Source organism: Doryrhamphus excisus, chromosome 6 (genome assembly GCF_030265055.1).
Source record: "Doryrhamphus excisus isolate RoL2022-K1 chromosome 6, RoL_Dexc_1.0, whole genome shotgun sequence".
Taxonomy (NCBI): Eukaryota; Metazoa; Chordata; class Actinopteri; order Syngnathiformes; family Syngnathidae; genus Doryrhamphus; species Doryrhamphus excisus.
Genome location: NC_080471.1, coordinates 7,810,518 through 7,833,007, shown reverse-complemented (window position 1 = coordinate 7,833,007; position 22,490 = coordinate 7,810,518). Strand labels below are relative to the sequence as shown.

General features: G+C 42.9%; 1 protein-coding gene and 1 long non-coding RNA gene across 2 annotated transcripts; one reads left to right on the top strand and one right to left on the bottom strand.

Annotated features, from left to right (window-relative positions):
• Positions 1-138: 138 nt before the first annotated feature.
• Positions 139-22,307, bottom strand: LOC131131517 (uncharacterized). Its single transcript, XR_009130201.1, has 3 exons — positions 21,507-22,307; positions 20,933-21,039; positions 139-572 (listed from the first exon to the last, which is right to left on the bottom strand). It is a non-coding gene; the product is annotated as an uncharacterized LOC131131517 (long non-coding RNA).
• avpr1aa (arginine vasopressin receptor 1Aa) lies at positions 3,314-17,103 on the top strand. The gene is made up of 2 exons (XM_058076280.1): positions 3,314-4,485; positions 5,702-17,103. Exons 1-2 carry the CDS (start codon positions 3,621-3,623, stop codon positions 5,983-5,985), a joined length of 1,149 nt encoding a protein of 382 aa, XP_057932263.1. The 5' UTR covers positions 3,314-3,620; the 3' UTR covers positions 5,986-17,103.
• Positions 22,308-22,490: the final 183 nt, after the last annotated feature.

Genomic DNA, 22,490 nt, shown 5'->3' with positions numbered 1-22,490 from the left:
ATATATATATATATATATATATATATATATATATATATATATATATATAAAGTAATAATAAAGTAATTTATTATCTCCACAGTATGGTACTGTATTATGGACAGTGCGTTACTCTGATCCATATTTACAATGAAGATTCTACAATGGACTATTGTAGTGTTGACACTAATTTACTGTAAATGTTTTCACATTAGAGTACTGTAAATTACACAAACTTTCACAGTAACACCAGTCTGTAAATAATAAGTAATTTACTGTGAATCATATTACAATATATTACTGCACTTTAACAATAGTATACAATAACACCGTATTATGAGCAGTGCATTACTGTGATTATTACTATGATTAACCAGTTTGTAATACATACCGTATTTTACTGTGACTGGCTAATATGTACTAACGCGGTACTCTCGACAGTGCTTTGGTAACAGTAATTGACATTAAAATCACTTATCAAACCAGAGCATTAGTGTAAATTACTGTAGACTGCAATGGATTGTGGGAAGAAGACTTTTGGAGGGAAAACAGCAGGACTTATTGTTCCTTCTCAGAGCTGCAGTGCCGAATGCCTAGAGAGAAGCAATACATGGAAACAAGTTAGTTTATTCTTTCATCTACAGATAGATAAGTCTCATTCAGAGAAGTGAAAATATACCAAGATAGATTTTTCACATTAGATGGGATTTTTGGTATGTTTGGCTAAATGAGAGAAAGCTAGCTACTGTATAGAGCAGGGGTCGGCAACCTTTCCTATCAAAAGAGCCATTTTACCCGCTTGCTGACTAAAGGAAAATAGAGTGGAGCCGCAAAACATAATTCAAAAACAATATCTTATGAACTTTCAAAAGTTTATACCTGATGCCTGAAGAAATGCGCAGCAACATGCTCACATTGCGAGTCTCCCATGATTTTGATTTAGAGGGAATTTTGGGGTATCAAAGTAGTTCCGAGGGAAAAAAAGCGTACTCTTGCTAGTAACAGATCTTGCTAATATGGACGATAAATGTACATAAATATCTGTATAAAATTAAATGTAAACTCTATTTACATTTTTGGCTGCACGGCGGTCCGAGTGGTTAGCGCACAGACCTCACAGCTAGGAGACCGGGGTTCAATTCCACCCTCGGCCATCTCTGTGTGGAGTTTGCATGTTCTCCCGTGCAGGCGTGGGTTTTCTCCGGGTACTCCGGTTTCCTCCCACATTCCAAAAACATGCTAGGTTAATTAGCGACTCTTAGCGAAATTGTGCAATTGTGCAAAATCTTGTGCATATTTATTGAAATTATTGAAGTATTGTAGGGCGGCACGGCGGTCGAGTGGTTCAATTCCACCCTCGGCCATCTCTGTGTGGAGTTTGCATGTTCTCCCGTGCATGCGTGGGTTTTCTCCCACATTCCAAAAACATGCTAGGTTAATTAGCGACTCCAAATTGTCCATAGGTATGAATGTGAGTGTGAATGGTTGTTTGTCTATATGTGCCCTGTGATTGGCTGGCGACCAGTCCAGGGTGTACCCTGCCTCTCGCCTGAAGACAGCTGGGATAGGCTCCAGCACCTCACGCGGCCCTCATGAGGAAAAAAGCGGTAGAAAATGAATGAATGAATCTATTTACATTTGTTGTTTACTCTGGTCCCAACAAGTTTGGGTGTTAAATACTTGAGCATTGCAAAGGGAGCCACAACAAAGAGGCTGAAGAGCCACATGCGGCTCTCGCACTGTGGGTTGCTGACCACTGGTATAGAGCTAGCATACCACCTGAAAATAAAAGTTGTTAGAACTCCTCTTTCACAAAGAACATATTATATTTATATCTTGTGTATTATTTGACTAGCTATACTGTAACTGTGCTAGTCTTTTCTTTTAGTTTCCAATGTCTTTAGTAGGCTACATCTCAGACGTTTTGTTTCCTCCATGATAGGAGAAACACATATAGCTCAATGTGTGCTGGAGTTAGCTGAGCAAACTGCTTATATTTTGCTGTAGTATTTTTAAGCTTCTCTGTTGTTGTCCATATCTAACTTTTTATATCTGACTGCTGTGCCGCGCCCCGCTTTTACTCATGTTTTAACTGTGAATTAACCAATGAATGTTGTATTTTGGTGTGTCTTCTACTCTGTTTACTTGCTTTTATTCAACTCCATTCTTCTGTAAAGTGTCTGAGTATTTTGAAAAGCACTATACAAATAAAATATATTACAGTAAACCTCGGATATATCGGATTCAATTGTTCCCACTGGTTTTGTCCGATATAAGCGAAATCCGTTATATGCGTGTACCGGAAAATGTCCATTTTACGCATATATCGGATTTATATCCGGTATATGCGTAAATCGGATTTTATCCGTTATAAAAAGGCACTTCCTTGACTATGTTTCCAATGTACCTGGACGCGCAGGCAACGCTGCAAACGCTGCAAATGACGTCGTATAGCGGCCTGTCACGATTCGGCGAATCGGAGCGCCATGATGCGGCCATCCAATATATGCGAGGGAAATTTAATGGAAATACATTGGAACGGGACTGGAGATTTTGTCCGAAATAGGCGAAATCCGTTATAAAACATCCGATATATGCAATGAATTTTTATTGGAAATGCATTACAGAAAAATCGGTTCTTTTTTATCTGTCCGTTGTGAGCGAATTTCCGATATATCCGAGTCCGATATATCCGAGGTTTACTGTATATATCCTTTAATGTCCTTTATTGTCTTTTAGAATTCGGGGGAAAAGGCGAATCTGAAAAACACTGATTTGTTATAGTCTGGACTTCTCACAAAGCCTGCAACTTACTGGTAGGTCCAATGAATGTAAACTTGCTAAAAAGTTGCTAAACCCAAGTAACATTTCAGCTGTCTCCTTTTTAAAACTGACTGCTCATCTGTTAATTAATATTAATTCTCATCCATTCAACATGGTGCTTATAATTATAAGCACAGTACATTGCAAAAGTGGTAGGCCTAGCAGCAGAGCTAAAGCGCAAAGAGACTATTTCTTCCACTTGCAAGTTCTTCTTGAGGACTAACCCTGAAGGCTCCAAGTGCTAAACATGTTGCCAGTTTGTATGTTAAAAGTTGAAACACTTAGAAAGCAACTGGCGGGCCGGATTCAAACACTTAGTGGGCAGCATGTGGCCCCCGGGCCGTAGTTTGCCCACCCCTGGTGTATTCCATGTTCCTCCCGAATACTACATCTCAAAATGTCAACTTTGGAACTTTATTCTGTGAATAAAGTATTATCTTTGTGGAACCAGCTCCTGTCTGCAGTGCATTCTTGGAGTGGTCCAAAGTAGGCACCTTGGGGGCGTGCTTCTTCATTTCTTGCAGCGTGTCAACTTTTTTACCAGCGTGAAATATGATTCGTGTTTAGAAGCTCCACGGCAGCAGAAGCAGCAGCAGCAGCAGCACATCGGGTTCATCTCTCCCAGGGAGGACTCCAGCTCCTTATACGGTTCGGTGGGGCACCTCGCATCCGGCAGCACCAGGGACCAGAAGCGTGTGTGTGTGTGTGTTTGAGTGTGCGCGCTCAGAGAGACACACACACACGCACACTTCCACTATGCGCTGCTCCTGAGCAGGCGACCAGCCCTTCCACTCGCAGCCCCACTTCAGACCCACACCATGGGGAGTCCCGGAAACAGCACCGACGTCCCCAAGAACTCCTCCGACCCGTTCGCGCGCAACGAGGAGGTGGCCCAGATGGAGATCCTGGTGCTGAGCGTCACCTTCGTGGTGGCGGTGGTGGGCAACGTGAGCGTCCTGCTGGCCATGCACAACACCAAAAGGAAGATGTCTCGCATGCACCTCTTCATCCGCCATCTGAGCCTGGCTGACCTGGTGGTGGCCTTCTGCCAGGTGCTGCCTCAACTCTGCTGGAAGATCACGTACCGCTTCTACGGGCCGGACGTCCTCTGCCGCGTCGTCAAGCACCTACAGGTGACGGGCATGTTCGCGTCCACCTACATGATGGTGATGATGACGGTGGACCGCTACATCGCCATTTGCCACCCGCTCAAAACGCTGCAGCAGCCGACGCGTCGCTCGTGCGTCATGATTGTGTCGACGTGGACGTGCAGCCTGGCGCTCAGCGTGCCGCAGGTCTTCATCTTCTCCCTCAGCGAGATCCAGAACGGCACCGGGGTCTACGACTGCTGGGCGCACTTCGTGGAGCCGTGGGGCGCGCGCGCCTACATCACCTGGATCACCGTGGGCATCTTCCTGGTGCCCGTGGTCATCCTGGTGGTGTGCTACGGCTTCATCTGCCACAGCATTTGGAGGAACATCAAGTACAAGAAGAGGAAGACCGCCGCCGGCAAGGACGGGCTCATAGGCAAGAACTCGGTGAGCAGCGTCACCACTATCTCCAGGGCCAAGCTGAGGACCGTCAAAATGACCCTCGTCATCGTGCTGGCCTACATCGTGTGCTGGGCGCCCTTCTTCATTGTGCAGATGTGGTCGGTGTGGGACGACAACCTCCAATTTGCCGGTGAGTGTCGGGGAAAATTCACCTCACAGCTCTAATTACACTTGCTTGGCTTGGCGCGTATTGACGTATTTTACGCACTTGTATTTTACGCACGGCTTTTACGCGCCGGTTATGAGGGGTCTCTAAACCAAAACAAGCACCGCCACCAAGCTTTAGTATTTGTCACCTATAGGCAAAACACGATGCTGGTTCTTAATAGCTACAACAGTCCATTTAATTGCACCCAAAAAGAGTTTGTAAGCACAATAAAGATCATTTGGATGACTTATTCAATCAATAAGATTGAACAAAGTCTGGATCTTCATGTTCACTTAAATTAGTTCATGTATTAAATCTAAATTGATGTGAATGTCCAAACCAGGTGTAGATCCAGGCCAAATTTGTTTTTGACAACACAGTATCCGACAAATTAAGGTTGATTATTTTGACCTGCATTACAGTTGAGAAATGCAGTGTAAATGTGACTATAGGGGTGCTATATCATGTATACGAGGCTCTAATAAAGGTAAAGATTCCATTTAGAAAGTTATAAGCAAGTTTTCAACATTCTACCAATTAAATCTGATAAAGGCGGTATGACTGTACACAGTAAATTACTCAAACGAGCAATCAACGACCAGAGCGCACAGGGCGGGGAGGGGGAGAGCCTAAGAGCAAATGTCCTTTTGAACTCCCTGAGATTCACGGGGTGTTGTCAGGATGCGCTTCCATTATCCATCCACAATGGAAAGTAGTCCCCTGCTGTTCCTAATCCTAATTTATACATTCTAGTTAAGTGAACTCATCCTGATCAACCCGAGGTTAACACAACACATCGTAAAGCTTAAAATCCAAACCTTGTCAGAGCTCTTTGAGTTAACAAGAATTGTTAATTTGACAAGAATAAAAGGGGTTGTGGTCTGGGATCATTTTGTGTTTGGACGTTGCTGTGCATTTGTCCCTGTCAGCCAGCATAGTTAACAAATAGTCATAGAGGCTGAAGGCGAAGAAACCCACAATATGTTCTTAAAACGTGTCATTCCTGCAATTCTAATGTACTTTATGGAAAAATACATATATTTGTTGATTACAACCCCAATATCAGTAAAAACGCACATGGCTGTTTAAAATATTTGCTCTCATGTTACACCACCGGAGGACTTCAGCTCAGACAGACAGGCCCGTGAGCCAAGTGAATCAAATTTGTTTTTTACTTCTCCCCCTTTCTGTCCTCCAGATTCCGAGAACACGGCGGTGACGCTGTCGGCGCTGCTGGCCAGCCTCAACAGCTGCTGCAACCCGTGGATCTACATGATCTTCAGCGGCCACCTCCTGCAGGACTTTGTGCACTGCCTGCCCTGCTGCCATCGCATGAAGGCGGACTTCCGCAAGGAGGACTCAGACAGCAGCCTCCGGAGGACCACGCTGCTCACCAAGGCGACCAATCGCAGCCCCACGGGCAGTTCTGTCAACTGGAAGGAGCTAGACAATTACCCCAAGTCTTCCGCTCAGGCTGAGTGAACGTGCAGCCTGGCAACTGCTTTATGGGCATGTGGAATGGAAAATTGAAGGTACACAAACACAGAAGGGGCATGCGCGACAAAAGGAGTGCGAATGGGGACGCCGAATCAGACTGTTTGGTCTGTCGTGCCCACCAGGATGTTGGAGACAATTGGGGGAAATAAGACAAAAGACCCATTAATAACGCCACTAATACATCATGGTGTCATATCTCCACAAGGCTTTTTGCAGCATTCCGTCGTATCTTCATATCTCACATGAATGATGTTCCCTTGTTGTCGTGTGAATGCTGAGAGGCGGCCGGCCGTGCTATTATTTAAAGGCTACTTATTTCATTAGCCTTTCTTCCTGGTTCTTTGCATCACATTGCTACTGAATAATAATAATAGTAGTCACACAATTATTATTATATTATTATATTAATTGTGTAGAAGTGAAAGCAAAGCTTGTGTGAGTGAGAAGAATGAATCCATTGTGTGCCTGCCTCTTCTAATGGTATTTTTGTGGTGCAACTCTGATTGTGCTATATGAGTGTGTGATGTTGGGAGGTGTATTATGAAGGCCTCTATGGGAAGCTAGAATGAGGTCAAATAATAATAATAATACTATATCAGTGATGAAATTCCATCATTTTTCCACAAGAATACCAAGTAAATCACGCTGCAGTAATATAAACACTGTTAAAGTGCTTATTTTGTTTCACTCAGTTGTCGAGATTTTGATGCTAGTTTTCTTCTTGTACCCTAAATGCTGTCAAAATGGCCGTTTTTTTTTTCATTTTTATTTTTTTTACTAAAACCACTCTGGGTTGAAGTGAAGCCAATTTTTCAGAAATTTGGGAACTCCATTTTATCAAGTTAATTTCTTACCTTTAAAAATGATCTGGAGTGCATGAGAAAGTAGAAAAAGAAAACATCATTCTCTTTCACCACATGGTCGTTTATGGACAAGTATGTCGCATAGTACAGCAGCAACAGGAGTGCCCAAGCCAGCATTAATTGTGTGTTGAAGGAGTCATTGGGTTTTCTAACTACAGTATATGAGATTTGCCTCTGAATAGGCATAAACAGCAACATTTACGGTAATATTATCTGTCCACTTTTTTTTTTTTACCACATAACAATAGTAACATAATAATAGCTCATAAAATTCAAACTCAAAGAACAAAATGTGCCTGTCGCTCAGGAGCAGTGAGCAATTACTTTTGCCGTACCATCTCTTATTGCCGGGGGGGCACATATTCCCAGTATCTTGGAATTGCTATGACCCGCTGTGATGTATTTATATATTTCTCCCAGCACTTACGGTCCCACTATTCATTTATTTCTTTGGAATTCTAGACCAGCGACAGCTTCTCTCAGTATTCACACGCAATTTTGGGAGGGGTGAGGGTGGGGGGGGACTGCATCTACTGGTTGCTTATGGGAGGGTACATTCCAGCTTTCAGGAGCAATTACATCTGCAAAGCAGCGCAAGGCAGCTTGACCACCCTTTTTGCTGCCAAAGTGTTTACAAAGCGTTTACAAACCCCCATAGCAGCCATGAGGTGTTGAAAAGAACCGGACTGTGAGGCGAGGAAGACACCTCATTCTTCTCAATGAACATTCAGAAACATCTAAAGGGATCTCTCCTTTGAATGATGGCCGCTTTTGATTTACAGTTCCACGTTTTCTTCCCTTGAGACTTTGTTCAAGGTTTCGTTTCATGTTGCAGCAGGGGTGCTTGTTTGCCATTTGGTTTTCATCTGGCTCCAAGCGCTGCGGGAGACCTATGAAAGCGGTAAACATCCATCAGGATGATTTCAAGTAAGAAGATGGGCCATGGTCGGAGGAGTCCACACACCTCCCATGGCTTACTCGGTGTCAGGGTTCACACATTCCTCACACGCCACGTCAGCTTCTTTAATGAATGGCATCCTGCCCCAATAGCTGGCTGGGTGGTGTGACAGAATGGGGGGGTGTGGTTTGGGCTTCAGTATGAATGTGTGCGGCATGTCGCACTGTAAATGATGCGTAGTTCCAAAAGAAGTGTACAGTGCTGTGCAAAGGTCTTAGGCCAACGACCATACAGTCCAACTCTCTAAATATTGAACAAATGGGGTTCAAGCTCCATGTTCCATAGGACCTCAAAAGTCAAAACAAACTTTCTTCATGAGCAATCTTCCATGACACGTCAGTAAATCTCCTGATTTTCATTTTTATTAATGACAACCACAACACAATGAATCAGCAATACATAATCAACATTCATTCATTCATTTTCTACCGCTTATCCTCATGAGGGTTGCAGGGGGGTGCTGGAGCCTATCCCAGCTGACGAGAAGCGGGGTAAACCCTGGACTGGTCGCCAGCCAATCACAGGGCACATATAGACAAACAACCATTCACACTCACATTCATACCTATGGACAATTTGGAGTGGCCAATTAACCTAGCATGTTTTTGGAATGTGGGAGGAAACCGGAGTACCCGGAGAAAACCCACGCATGCACGGGGAGAACATGCAAACTCCACACAGAGATGGCCGAGGGTGGAATTGAACCCTGGTCTCCTAGCTGTGAGGCCTGCGTGCTAACCACGCATCCGCCGTGCAGCCCGCAATACAATTAATCAACATAAATACACATAATAATAAGATTTATTTTAAAAGAGGTTGACTACAGCCACAGCTGTTTTCAGTTTTTTATTTTTATATTTTTGCAGATGACACACCTGGAGACTACAAGAGATTCTATGATTTTGGAAAAGATCCGTTAATTGGAACTTTCATTCTTACCGTATTTTTCCCTTCTTTGTCAATACTCTCCCGTTTCAAAGGTTTCCCATATTTTTGCTGGTGGAAATTTTTGTAGAAGAACCAGAATTTTCCTTATTTTCAAATGCAAATGTTGATAGGTACGTGCTTAATAGTTGCACCATCGCTCATCGGACTCAAACTCTTGCAAACTTCATGCAACTTCTTTTCCCCATAGTATACAACTATATGGATGGTTCCGTATGATGATGCCATTGTGTACAGCTTTAGCCAAACCCTTACCAAACTTCAATGTGCTCTTCTTTGATCTATGGAAACCTGCCAATGTCAAAGCAACTATGGAAAATGGTGGCCCAAGACTTTTGCACACTTACAGTCTATAAAATATATTTTCATCTGTAAAAAGGAGTAATATATGTCAGCTGTACGCCTCTGTAAAGGCTTTTGCCCATGTGAATACTTTGCAAATATAAGTTGGAAATGTATACGCTGGCTGGCTGACTTCCTGCTTTCGCACTCTAGTCACAAATTGGATCATGGTGCAATTTCACGGTCTTGTGTGAAAAGTTAACTCTGGCCAATGAGCATACAAGGAATCAGCGCAGGTCTGTATTTATAAAACTGTTTGACCCTAGAGTGGCAAACGATTGCGGAAGGGGAACAATACTAGAAGCCAGACGGAAGCGAAGTCTCACTCTGCCATGATAAAACAAACCGCTATCAGCCCATTCATCTGAACACATACTGTCATGGCCGCCTGTGTGAGCAGGTAGTAAAATACAACACTACCATGATTTATTCCCGATGGACTACGCTCAATTACATTTTCATTTCCTGTTTTGGTAGTTTCTTAGCTGTGGACGTACAGTGTGGTGGCGGGGGTTTCCTTCCAGTTGCCAAGCAACAGCCCCAAACAGTTCTCATCAGCGCGTTGATTGGGGAGATTTGCAGGTCTTGATGATTTGACCTGAGGACAAGCCCGGTTTTGCTTTTGTCGTCCATTACCGGCTGTGATCCTTCAAACATAGACTGCAGACTGGCATTGGGTTTCCAGCATTTCCTTGTGGATAATTTAGATACCACAAATCCTAAAAGGTGAAACTAATCCAACAATGATAATAATGCATTACTACCAGTATGCCATCCCAGTTCAATATGGGAATTATGTGAATTGATTGTGATTGTGATTCTCTAATGATTTTATTTTGTTTTTTGGACACAATCATCATTATTCTAAGACTCCTCATTCTCTATGGGAGGTCCCGGAAAGACAAAAAAAACATGGTGCATTCACTCACTCGAAAGTACATTAATGAAGACAAGTTCATTGAATTAATGCAATTGCTCCTCCCACAAGCTGATGAATGATAGCCAGCAAGGCTCGATGGTGGCGTCGGCTGACATGGAGGGAATAGAACCACGGCAGTGACACCAACTCATCCTGGCCAGCAAGGCTCATTGAGGGGATGGGGAGCGGGAGAAGGAAATGCTGGCTGTCGTGTCACTGCAGCATGATGACCGTGTGTCCTCATTTAGTTAAAAAAATTGTTGCCGTATTAGAAATTTTATTACATGCTACAGTGAACATCTGACAGCCAATCAAACCGTGGGAGAATCGCACAGCTCGCTATGGATCACTAACCAGTGGAGCTGGTCAGAGTCGCTCATTGCCTCCTGTGTTTTTGCACATCCGGAAAATATGATACTCAATTAATTGAACCAACAACCTTCAGATTAATCGGCTAACAAAATCATCCTTAGTGGCAGCCCATTACTAATGTGAATGATCAGGACACGCAGTGGAAATTAATCTTGTCTATTTTGGCGTGAACATTCCACATCCACCTTAATGTGATAATGAGATTTGTCAGTACGTATACTGCGAGCAGCCAGCTTGTGTTTGTGTATGCTGTCTGATGTATACCCCCCCCCCGACACTTCATTAGCTACACCTGCAGGCGCTGTGCATTCCATGTTTATTAATATGTCAAGGGTTGTATATATATAATATGTAAGGGTTGTGAATGATGGGCAAAATTCCCCCAAAAGTAACCATTTTCCACGTTCCAAAGTTTCCCATTTCCCTTAACTCGACACCTTTACCAACTCCGAACATTTGTCAATGTTATCTAGTGTACATTTTGTAAAATTGCATTGATTCCTGCTGAGAACTGTGTAATAATATTATTTAGCTACACCCGGGTATTGTAATATTAGCTGTGAGGCGTTGTGGAGTCACCATAAGAGCCCTGCTTCCAGCTCCCCACAGAAAGCCATCATCTCTCCACTAAATAACATCTCTGTGCCTCAGTATAGCACCAACAAATTAGATCCTGGCAGCTCATGCAGTACCTCTATCCCCTCTGATCCTCGTTTTTAATCATCTGGCTGCAGAACATACAGGAGAGACTCTGGCGAATATATCCCAGGAGTTCTGCAGGGTCAGTACTATAGGTGCTAGCTAGCATTCAGTCTATACGGTGGAAGGGAAAGCCCAGTAAAGACAGAGCAATCATTGTGAGCAATAAAACCAGCATCAGGATAAGGAGCTATCCTTTAGGGATCTTGAGGTTGCTACTGCTACCGAGGCGTTATGGAAAAGGATGTGGCGAAGGGGTCATGGGGTCTTTGTAAGCTTGATGGACATATGTGGAATTCCCAGTCTTGCAGGCGCTCTGCATCTCATTAGGCATGCCAGTCATTAAGCTGCGGGGCCTGCCACGCTATTACACGATATGGGCTAAGGTCATCAGTCAACGTCGAGACTGAGTAAATACCTCAGGAGGCAGTGATGGAGCTTCTCTGTGGGAAATAATAATGACTCCCCAGGGGAAGCGGACAGAAAAATATACGCTAGGCCCTAACATAGGTTACACAAGCATGAAAGTGTTTACTTGTTGACAACATGCAAAAACAGGACAGGTTTCGTGTACTTAAATAGGACCTATACTGCTCATTCTATTGAGTTGTTGACTCCAATAGAGCAGCTACACACAATAACCTGCGTAGAAAGCTTTCTCCATCTTCCAGAATCTGCACCTATTCCAGTTGTATTTCCTTTGATTTCCAAAAAGGGTCTGTTTCAATTTATTCCACCTCCAAGCACGTCCACTCCGCTGTGATTGGTCCCACTCAGATAATGTACAGATAACGGCTCGTACAGCTTGTACCCGGGCATGCCCCTATAAAGAAGTGTGGCTCACTGTGATGTCACAGGGAGCAACAGTCTGAAACTCCTTCTGAAACTGAGCATTCAGAGCCAACGTCTTTCATGGCTCGCTTACAAATGTACAAACCTCATTATCTAAAACTTTGTTTAACACGACAATACAAAAACAAGAATACGAAAAGAAGTTTGGCATGGCTCTGAACTTCAGTTTCAGAGGTCGTTCTAACAATGGTAGTTATCTGTGTTTACGGTGTTAGCAGCGTGTCCCAGTGTTTCTTCGGGAAAGCTACATTTAGGGGAAGCACAACATCTCATAAATACGACTGGAATAAATTCTGGAAGTTCTAGAAAGCGCTCTATGCTGGTTATTGTGTGGAGCTGCTCTATAGGAGCACATATTAGTCCATACATATTAGCACATATTAGTCCACAACTCAAAACAAAGGGCTGAAAATTTTTCATAATAGGTTCCCCTTAAGACTCCTTCTTCAGCTTGACCGTCTGACTCAAATCCCAGACCTTTGGAGTGCAGTAGTGAAATATAAAACCCAGTCAATCGCAAAATCTACTCCACTTTGTTGTGACTCGCACATGAGACAAAGTGGAGATGAAAAAGTATAGAATTCCTCAGCCTATTTGCACTGATCCCGCTCAGTGTTGTGTTTGTTTTCTTTGTAACATTGATACTCTCAGGCGAGAGCTGGGAAGACTGAGTGAAATGGAGGACTTGAACAAAGAAGCAGAATTGATTCAGGGGTGCTAAAAAGCATTTGGGCATGCAGGCAGGTGATAATAACCACATTCTTAAGGATCATTTGGACGTGTCTTCACAAACAGCCCAAGGGACCATTTTCTGGACCGCAGATTGCCCTTCATTGCCCCCCGGCATAATCAAAAAATAAAATGTGTGATGCATTATTTAGGGCTGCAACTAAAGATTAGTCGATTAAATACTGTTTTGATTAACACTAGAATTCCCAAGCCACTCAAATGGCTCGACTCTAGTGGGGGGGCTCCGGTAGGGACACTTACCCCTGGGCATTCTAGTGTTAATCGTATAATCGGTTAGGCCTTAGACCAGGGGTCAGCAACCTTTACTATGATAAGAGCCATTTTACCCTCTTGCTCACTAAAGAAAAATACTCTTGCTAGTATTGGAGATAAACTTACATAAATGTATGCGTAAATGACTGTAAACTTGTAAATCTGATTTGTTTACTCTGGCGCAAACAAGTTCCCATGTCATAAATTATCTCAAATTTATTTTTTAGAAATTCCAAAGTATGTATTTTTTTCCTCCATGAGTACCTGTGTGAGCGAGAACTGAATAGCATCCTGTCTTCTCATTAGTCGGTCCATTGGTCCTAGTCTAGACGAAAGCGATGAAAAAGTGTCCCCTCGTGCTTAATTATTATTCAGGGAATCATTATTAACTGAAAACCTCAATAAAAAGCAGGTTTAGCCACCTATGCTTGGTCCCTGCAGCCGCACCCGCTGCCTTCTGAAGTGTAGATACAGCCGACTCCCTCTACTGTGCCCGGAGAGGAGATCATGTGATATCAGTGTGCACAATGCCCGCATAACACATCATGCGGAGTGTGACGCAGCCCTGCACACAACAAAAGTTCCTCCTGCACTAAAAGTGTTGCATAATGTCTGCATCCTCCTAAGTCCGTCCTGAGGCGGTACTCATCGCCAAATTTTGCCCACACTAGCAAGTACAGCGGGTTGTAACATAGAATAAAAAGTGCTCGTCCCCCAAATCAATCAATTCAAACTCGGGTGAGATATTTTTTGTGGCACGTTTTGCAGGATGCAAAACTTATATCACTTTCACTAAGACAGAAAGTCTGACAGTGCTTAGCTTTTGTGTAAATAACACTTAATTATTTTTTTTTCAAATTAAATTGTCCAGAAATGGCCCACCAACCACTTTGGACACCCTCTTTCTAAGAAATTGGAACGAGTGACAACAGCAAGACAAATACTTCAGTACTTGAGCTCTTCCAATGTATTTTTCCTCACAGGAAATGTGTACAATCAGTCAACCAACCTGCCTGCGTGCCTCTGTGGATTTCGGACATGTGGAAGTCCTTTTAAAACTATTTATTTATTTTAACAGATGCGACCAAACATTAATACATGGCATGCAACCCCACACACTTCCTGCGCCATTGTTCTCTTCCCATGCTCCAAATAACACCAATTCCTACAAAATCACTCCCAGAAGTCTTTTGTGTCACGCCACCAGCAAATATGCACGTACACAAAAGCTCACAGCGCATTAATTGTTGAAATTATACTGTACTCAAACTCAACTCATACCCAAACTGCCTCCCAACTGGCTCATGGTGGCCCCTAACGGTGACAAAAATTGAGTTTGGCAGCAAGAAAATTTCAAAATGTTTAAAATCTTTGTGTCAAACTAAATCAAAGTGTCCACCAAGTGGAACCAAATGTCGCAAACAATCCGCCTATTGGAACCCACTGGAACGTAATGGCGCGAGCCAAGTTCCACCAATGATGCTAGGAGTCCAATGGGCCGGCGCCAATTTGTGCCAGTTCGCGCCAATGCAATTTGCTGTGGCGCCTAGTGTCAACAATAAGGTGCCTAGTGGCACGCAGTGGCTCAAACTGCCTCCCAACTGGCTCATGGTGGCCCCTAACGGTGACAAAAATTGAGTTTGGCAGCAAGAAAATTTCGAAATGTTTAAAATCTTTGTGTCAAATCAAATCAAAGTGTCCACCAAGTGCAACCAAATGTCGCAAACAATCTGCCTATTGGAATCCACTGGAACATAATAGCACGAGCCAAGTTGCACCAATGATGCTAGGAGTCCACTGGGCCGGCGCCAGTTTGTGCCAGTTTGTGCCAGTTCGCGCCAATGCAATTTGCTGTGGTGCCTAGTGTCTCCAATAAGGTGCCTAGTGGCGCGCAGTGGCTCAAACTGCCTCCCAACTGGCTCATGGGGCCCCTAACGGCGACAAAAATTGAGTTTGGCAGCAAGAAAATTTTGAAATGTTTAAAATCTATGTGACAAAAATCAAATCAAAGTGTCCACCAAGTGGAACCAAATGTCGCAAACAATCCGCCTATTGGAACCCACTGGAACGTAATGGCGCGAGCCAAGTTCCACCAATGATGCTAGGAGTCCAATGGGCCGGCGCCAATTTGTGCCAGTTCGCGCCAATGCAATTTGCTGTGGCGCCTAGTGTCAACAATAAGGTGCCTAGTGGCACGCAGTGGCTCAAACTGCCTCCCAACTGGCTCATGGTGGCCCCTAACGGCGACAAATATTTAGTTTAGCGGCAAGAAAATTTCGAAATGTTTAAAATCTTTGTGTCAAATCAAGTCAAAGTGTCCACCAAGTGGAACCAAATGTCGCAAACAATCCGCCTATTGGAATCCACTGGAACGTAATGGCGCGAGCCAAGTTGCACCAATGATGCTAGGAGTCCAATGGGCCGACGGCAGTTGGTGCCAGTTTGTGCCAGTTCGCGCCAATACAATTTGCTGTGGCGCCAATAAGGTGCCTAGTGGCGCGCAATGGCTCAAACTGCCTCCCAACTGGCTCATGGTGGCCCCTAACGGTGACAAAAAGTCCGCCAAGTGGAATCCACTGGAACGTAATGGCGTGAGCCAAGTTGCACCAATGGGCCGGCACTGGCACTGGAACTAGCGTCGGCCCATTGGACTCCTAGCATTACCGCCATTACAACGTTGCTTCTGTTGCTGCTATGTTGTGTACTATACTGTATTTGTCCATAAATGATCCTGTGGTCAAAGAGAGCTAAGTTTTCCTTTCCGCTTTCTCATGCACTCCAGATCATTTTTGAAGTTTGAGGTATAGACAGAGAAACCATGCAGCGGGGAGATTGTTGCTTCATGTTTTGCTATGATGTGGAGACAGCTGTGCTGTCACGTTATGGGTTCAACAATGAGGTTGTCACCATGGCCACCGTTTGTATCCAAGACATGTTGCTCAGCTAGCGTTAGCATCAAACTGCTTCACCATTATAGTACACATAAAAGGGCATGCATGAAAATCCTGGAATATCATCTCCCGCTTCCTCATTACTTCAACTTTAACAGTCATATCAAAACATTAGCTTTGGCATGCGTTGGGAGTCACAGCTTGATGCCGTGTTGTGAGCAGATGAGAGCGTAGCTCACAAAGTAGATTCACAGTTTGTTTATTTCACTGTTCCTCACACACAAAACACGCCAACAAGTCATGTCGCTCTCCTAACTCCCTGTTGACTTCCAATGGGAAAATACCACATTCAACAACACATTCCTGTGGGGGGTGGGGGCAATTAGGGGTTCATCAGGGCTCTGTTTTAGACCCCTCTATCTTTAGCCATTAGGTTATGTTTACATAAGACTTACAAGTAATAGAAACCATGCAGCCTGTGCTGCATTTTTCTCGACTGATTTAAAAAGTGTGCGCAAAGCAGCTTACGTTGTAAACCTGCCAACATGTCTGATGCAATAACACGTTGTCCTAATAATAACCAGCCATCTTTGCACTTGGTGTGTGTCTTTGTGTTTGTTTCAGCTTGTTGCTTGGCAGAAGTGCACAATCCTCCTCCTTGGTCTTACATTTGATCAAAACAGAGATAAATTAATGGCGACACAATGTTGTTATTTTTATTGTCTCATTTATTGTTTTAATTGATGGTATTTTTAGCTTCACAAAAGAGGCTTGGGTATGTTTGTGTATTTGCATTAATTCCCTAACAAACTATCCACAACTTTTCATTCATTTCTCAGCCAGTGATGCATCAGTTTGACATAACACTTGTTATGGGAAACAATGGACTTATTAATATTCGTAATGGTCATTTAAAAGTTAAAAAAAAGTAAATGCTGTTAATAATATATATGTACAAATGAGTGCTGTTAATGTGGATTAATCTACCGTCATTACTAATCTGATTAAAACACAATCAACCCATGTGTTGACTGAAAATCCCTAAAACATCTCTGGCTTTTCGGGCCAATTTGTCCAATTGGTGGGCAGGCTGCACAACCACTTCCACAATACAGAAGATGCTAAACAGTACGTTGGCTCCACTCTCAATGGGACATTTGAGTAAACAAAAACAGTTTCCAGCTTAAAATACCACATAAATGGAACTCTGGGACTCTGCTAGCACTTTGGCTAATGCATCTCCCAGCCTATGACAAGCCATCCTCACGGAACTATCAAATCTTTAACAAATTGACTGGGAAAACTGCAACAAACGTGACTTCATTAATCTAAATTAATCATCAGGATCCCTGCGATTAATCTCATTAAGTCTTAATCGTATTACCTCGCTAATAAAAATGATAAAATGTTCTAACTTAACTTTGATAACGAGTTCTACTGCATGGAATGTTACAAAAAAAAACACAAAAAGTCAACGAAAACATGCATAGACTTGCATGCATGGCGGACGAGTGGCTAGCACACAGGCCTCACAGCTAGGAGACCCAAGTTCAATTCCACCCTTGTGCATGCATGGGTTTTCTCCCACATTCATGCTACAAAACCACAAAACATGCTAGGTTAATTGGTGACTCCAAATTGTCCATAGGTATGAATGTGAGTGTGAATGGTTGTTTGTCTATATGTGCCCTGTGATTGGCTGGCCACCAACCAGTCCAGGGTGTACCCTGCCTCTCGCCTGAAGACAGCTGGGATAGGCTGCATCACCCCCGTGACCCTCGTGAGGATAAGTTGTAGAAAATGAATGAATGAATTACCGCTGCTTCTATTTTTGCTGGGTTTCAGAAGGCGTGGTAAAGCTGCCCCTTTGTGATGTCACAGAGGAGCACACTTCCTTATATGGGCGAGGATAAGCCAGATAAGCTCTCACCCAAGCTCTGCTTCTGTGTTGAATGGTTGTTTGTCTATATGTGCCCTGTGATTGGCTGGCCACCAGTCCAGGGTGTACCCCGCCTCTCGCCTGAAGACAGCTGGGATAGGCTCCAGCACCCCCGCGACCCTTGTGAGGATATGCGGTAAAAAATGAATGAATGAATTAACTTTTTTACCTGTAATATGCTTGACGTTTCCGCAGTCGTGCACCCAAACGCACCACAGAGCCACGCAAATATAAGCAGCAGGCAAAGAGATCACAGCGAGACTCGTTGCTTAGAAACTAAAACATTACATTTTCTCAATGGACAATCATTAATGACAAGTTCCTGTATAATTGTTTCTCCCCGGCCATGTGAAGCTCGAGGTAAATTAACCCCTTCAAATTAAGACGAGTTCATTTGAGCGTATAGCCACCTCTCCCTATCAAAGAGCCGGAGATGAAATGCCCCTACCGGCTTTGTTCTGCTTGGCACCGAGCAGCTGTTGCCTTCCAAGATATTCTAATGAGTCATTACATCTGAGCCGTGTGATGCGCTGATGGAAGTGAGTGTCAAATGCAAGCGTCGACCTGACAGTGTCGAGTACAGGGAGAACGCGATAAGATATGGTTGTGGTGGTTGGATCAAAACAGAACTCTTAGTGCATTTTGGAAATAACAGAACAAACACAATTATAAAAATAGATGGCATAGATATTGACGGGGTGCATGGATACACATTTTTAGGGCTCGTAATAGATGATCAAATCTCCAGGACACCCATGATATGCTTTGCGTTTCAGTTCTCTACGGATACATTTTTTCAAACACTTTGGGGAACTATTGTTGTTTCCGCGGAAGGTTATGGTTATGGTTTTATTTCATTTGAACATGCATCAGATTCCAATTGAGTGCATCCCATAATCAGTTCCCAGTTCCACATGTCCAAAAGGAGTAGGAAGAAGCAAAGCTTATTAAATCCTACCCCTCCATCTGGTACTTTTACAATCAGTAACTGTTACATTTGTTCACTTCCTGCTTTCCATAATACAGTTTAAGGTTTTTTTTTGTTTGTTTTTTTTAATAATGCACCTCGTACCGAAGTACTCGGTGATATGAGCATCCAATGACATAATGTGTACCATAGTAAGTGTCAATATAGTGATATATATAGCACATCATGACTGGTTCAAGACTCTTCATCCTTGTATTTAGCAAACATCAACTGCTTGTATTGTTTCTTGAATTGGCTCATCGTTGTGCATTGTTTGATTTCCTTACTCAATCCATTCCATAGTTTGATTCCACATACTGAAATGCTATGGCTTTTTAACGTAGTCCTAGCATAGAAGTGTTTCAAATGTACTTCTTCCTTGAGATCATATTTCTCCTCTCTTGTAGAGAAGTATTGGATGACATTTTTAGATAATTGGTTGTTTTTAGCCTTATGCATTATTTTAGCTGTTTGAAGATGAACTATATCAGCAAGTGTGTTACTTTTGTGCCTATTATGTTTTTTTCCATTTTTCTCACCTATAAATGTAGTTATAATGTTGTATTCTTGTGTTAAACAATGCCAAAGTTTCAGATAATGAGATTTGCGCATTTGGAAGTGAGCCCTGAAAGAAGTTTGGGATGGCTCAAAAGGCTCGGTTTCAGAAGGCGAGGCAATACTGTTCCTTTGTGATGTCACAGAGGAGCGGGCTTCCTTATAGTCATACGCTCTATGCCCTCCCCCAAGCTCTGTTTTTGACATGAAATATCCGCCACGGTTCTCACTGTCTGGAACATGGTAGTCCCGCAAAACGTCCGGCTCCTGAGCTCCACCAGCCGTCCCTCTGACAAAGTGTGTGCGACAATCAGTGCTCCTCCTTGGGCAGGAGCACTCAAATGAAAAAAAAAATGAATGAACCTGTGGTTATATCAGTTATCGCCATTATTTAGGGTTACATTGAAACACTGTTGGCGGCACGGCGGACGAGTGGTTAGCACGCAGACCTCACAGCTAGGAGACCAGGGTTCAATTCCACCCTCGGCCATCTCTGTGTGGAGTTTGCATGTTCTCCCTGTGCATGCGTGGGTTTTTTCCGGGTACTCCGGTTTCCTCCCACAATCCAAAAACATGCTAGGTTAATTGGCCACTCCAAATTGTCCATAGGTATGAATGTGAGTGTGAACGGTTGTTTGTCTATATGTGCCCTGTGATTGGATGGCCACCAGTCCAGGGTGTACCCCGCCTCTCGCCCGAAGACAGCTGGGATAGGCTCCAGCACCCCTGCGACCCTCGTGAGGAAAAGCGGTAGAAAATGTGAGAAAAGCAGTTATTGGCTGTCCTACAAGTCACCATAAGTCAATAGTTGAGACCTTTGTTTAATTTGAATATCATTTGCATATGCTGTTGTAAAATGCTGTAGGAAAGAAGCATAATCTCATAGTCTCGCTGGTTGCTTTTGAGAAAATATGTCGTCAAAGGGGGTTGGAATGTTGCCAAGCAAAATAACCAATTTGGCAACACTAAATCGAGATAATTACACCCAGAAACAATGACATTTTCTCAACAATAGCCTAAAATAGGAACCATATACTTGACCTGTACATAAAACACAACTAGCCTTTTAATAATCTTTTTTTGCTTTATCTAAAAATAAGTTTTAACCCAACATTAAACAGTACAAAACATTTATTTTTGCAATAAAAATAAAAACAACATTTTATTGTAGTCATTGCTTGTATAATTAAGACCAAGTTGCTGCTTGTAAAAACGAGTGCTTCCAGAAGTTGCGGGCTGTGTTTTGAGTTTAAATCTGTCAGCGAGAACGAGTAAATATTATTACTGTAACGTGGGCCAACTACTTTACAATCACATTTACAAAAGCACATACACATATCACATACCATCTGAATATTTTAGTGTGTCATATTAAGATTTGGACTTGACTTACAGATAGTAATATATCTTTTTTTAAATATGCGCTCTGACACTCCTGCAGCTTATGGACAGCTATATATGATTGATTGTCCGGATGCCCCTGTCTTTATGTTAACAGTGGGCGGCCGGCCCTCGAGTGGTGACAGTCATGGACCACCCCAACATGAACCCTTGCAGTGGAGTTAAATATAACACCCATAAATCACGCACCGTCTATGTATAGGTGTCTTTGTCTATGCATTTAATACCTGAACTTGTGCACACATGTGAGCATCCATCCATCCATCCATTCTCTATGCCGCTTATCCTCACGAGCGGTGGCACAAAAACATTCTGTGGACGTTGGCGACATCTCCTGGTCAAAATGCATAATTACAGTACAGTAGAACCTTGGTTAGCGTCACATTTTCTCATAAGAAATCATGTAAATCCAATTTAATCCATTTCAGAAAGACAAAAACGTTAACACATAATATGTTTTTTTATAGTTTTACAATGATATCTTTTTATGTAGAGAACAATTGGAAAAGCATAGAAATGATAAATGAAAGGCATAAATGAACATTTAAGGTTCCACGCTCACTGAAGACGTGATGTAACTAAAAACAGGATAGTCGTGGTGGTTGATCTCTCTGCCACATCGTCTTTGGGAACACTCACATCTTCAGGGAAGGTAAAAGTAACCTTAAATGTTCATTTATTATTATTTATTTATGTAATTTGTATGGGGGTCACGTGACAGTCAGGATGACTGGGGGGGGGGGGGCATAGTTTGTAATCCTGAAACAACCAATGAGGCGATGAACACAAGATCAAACATACCTGCTATTATCGGCCCACTGAGGACGACGGTGTTCGGTCAGTTCTTCTGACGATCCTCCTGCCTCTTTAACTGAGCTTCCCCCGGGTTAGAAATGTGAATGTAAACCAAACTAGCAGGCTAGTTAGCTAGTTGGCGATTAGCTAACCTCAATCATCCTCATACCCATTACAGCTGGCATTCATAGAAGGCTAAAATCTTGACTAAAAATATAAACCAAAAACAAATATCTACAACAGAGGGCACCAAAATCAAAGCTTTTGTCTGTAATTAGGTCAGTGGAGCGCTTTGCTGATAAAGCTGTGAATTATTGATGAGACACACGTAGTCTGCACATTCAACCGATTAGACTGTTTGTGTATTGTGGGCTAACATGGAAATCAGCTACATTTTGCGCATAGCAACAGGTGGTTTGTCCCTTTAACAGGATGCATTGAGGAAACAGAAATGGAAAAATAAGAGATACTTTAATCTTGTTTCGTTAGTGTTTTTGTTGTTTCCCCACATCACCTGAAGGCAACAAGCTACAACATTTTTGCACCCCTAAGCCTTGGTCAAAACGGCTCGCATAGGATCCTTGTGTAGCGTGTACGTCATTAAAAACAGTAGAGCGCTCCTGTTGTATAGAGGATCTTTGACAAGTTTTTTTTTGGAGAGTATTTTGGAGGTCCTTAAAGGGGAACTGCACTTATTTTGAATCATGCACAATTCTTATGTGAAACATGAACGCATATTACTTTCCATTTTTTGTGCATTATAACACAAAAAAAACGAGTTAATTTCAGCTAGCTTACAATGTTGTCATTGGGATACACCTATTTCCACTATGAATCCCTCTAAAAAAAACACAAAGTTGCATCGTTTGATATAGTAGATGCTCTGATCATGCATTAAAAGCAGGGGTGCGACCCGGGGGCCACATCCGGCCCGCCAAGTGTTTGAATACGCCCCACCCGTTCTTTCCAAAGTATTTAATTTAAACTTAA

Bases quoted from the DNA above. Each gene is read 5' to 3' on its own strand.
- avpr1aa (XM_058076280.1), top strand. From the start codon at position 3,621: ATGGGGAGTCCCGGAAACAGCACCGACGTCCCCAAGAACTCCTCCGAC. The intron at 4,486-5,701 runs GTGAGTGTCGGG...TCTGTCCTCCAG, and splicing joins CGACAACCTCCAATTTGCCG to ATTCCGAGAACACGGCGGTG.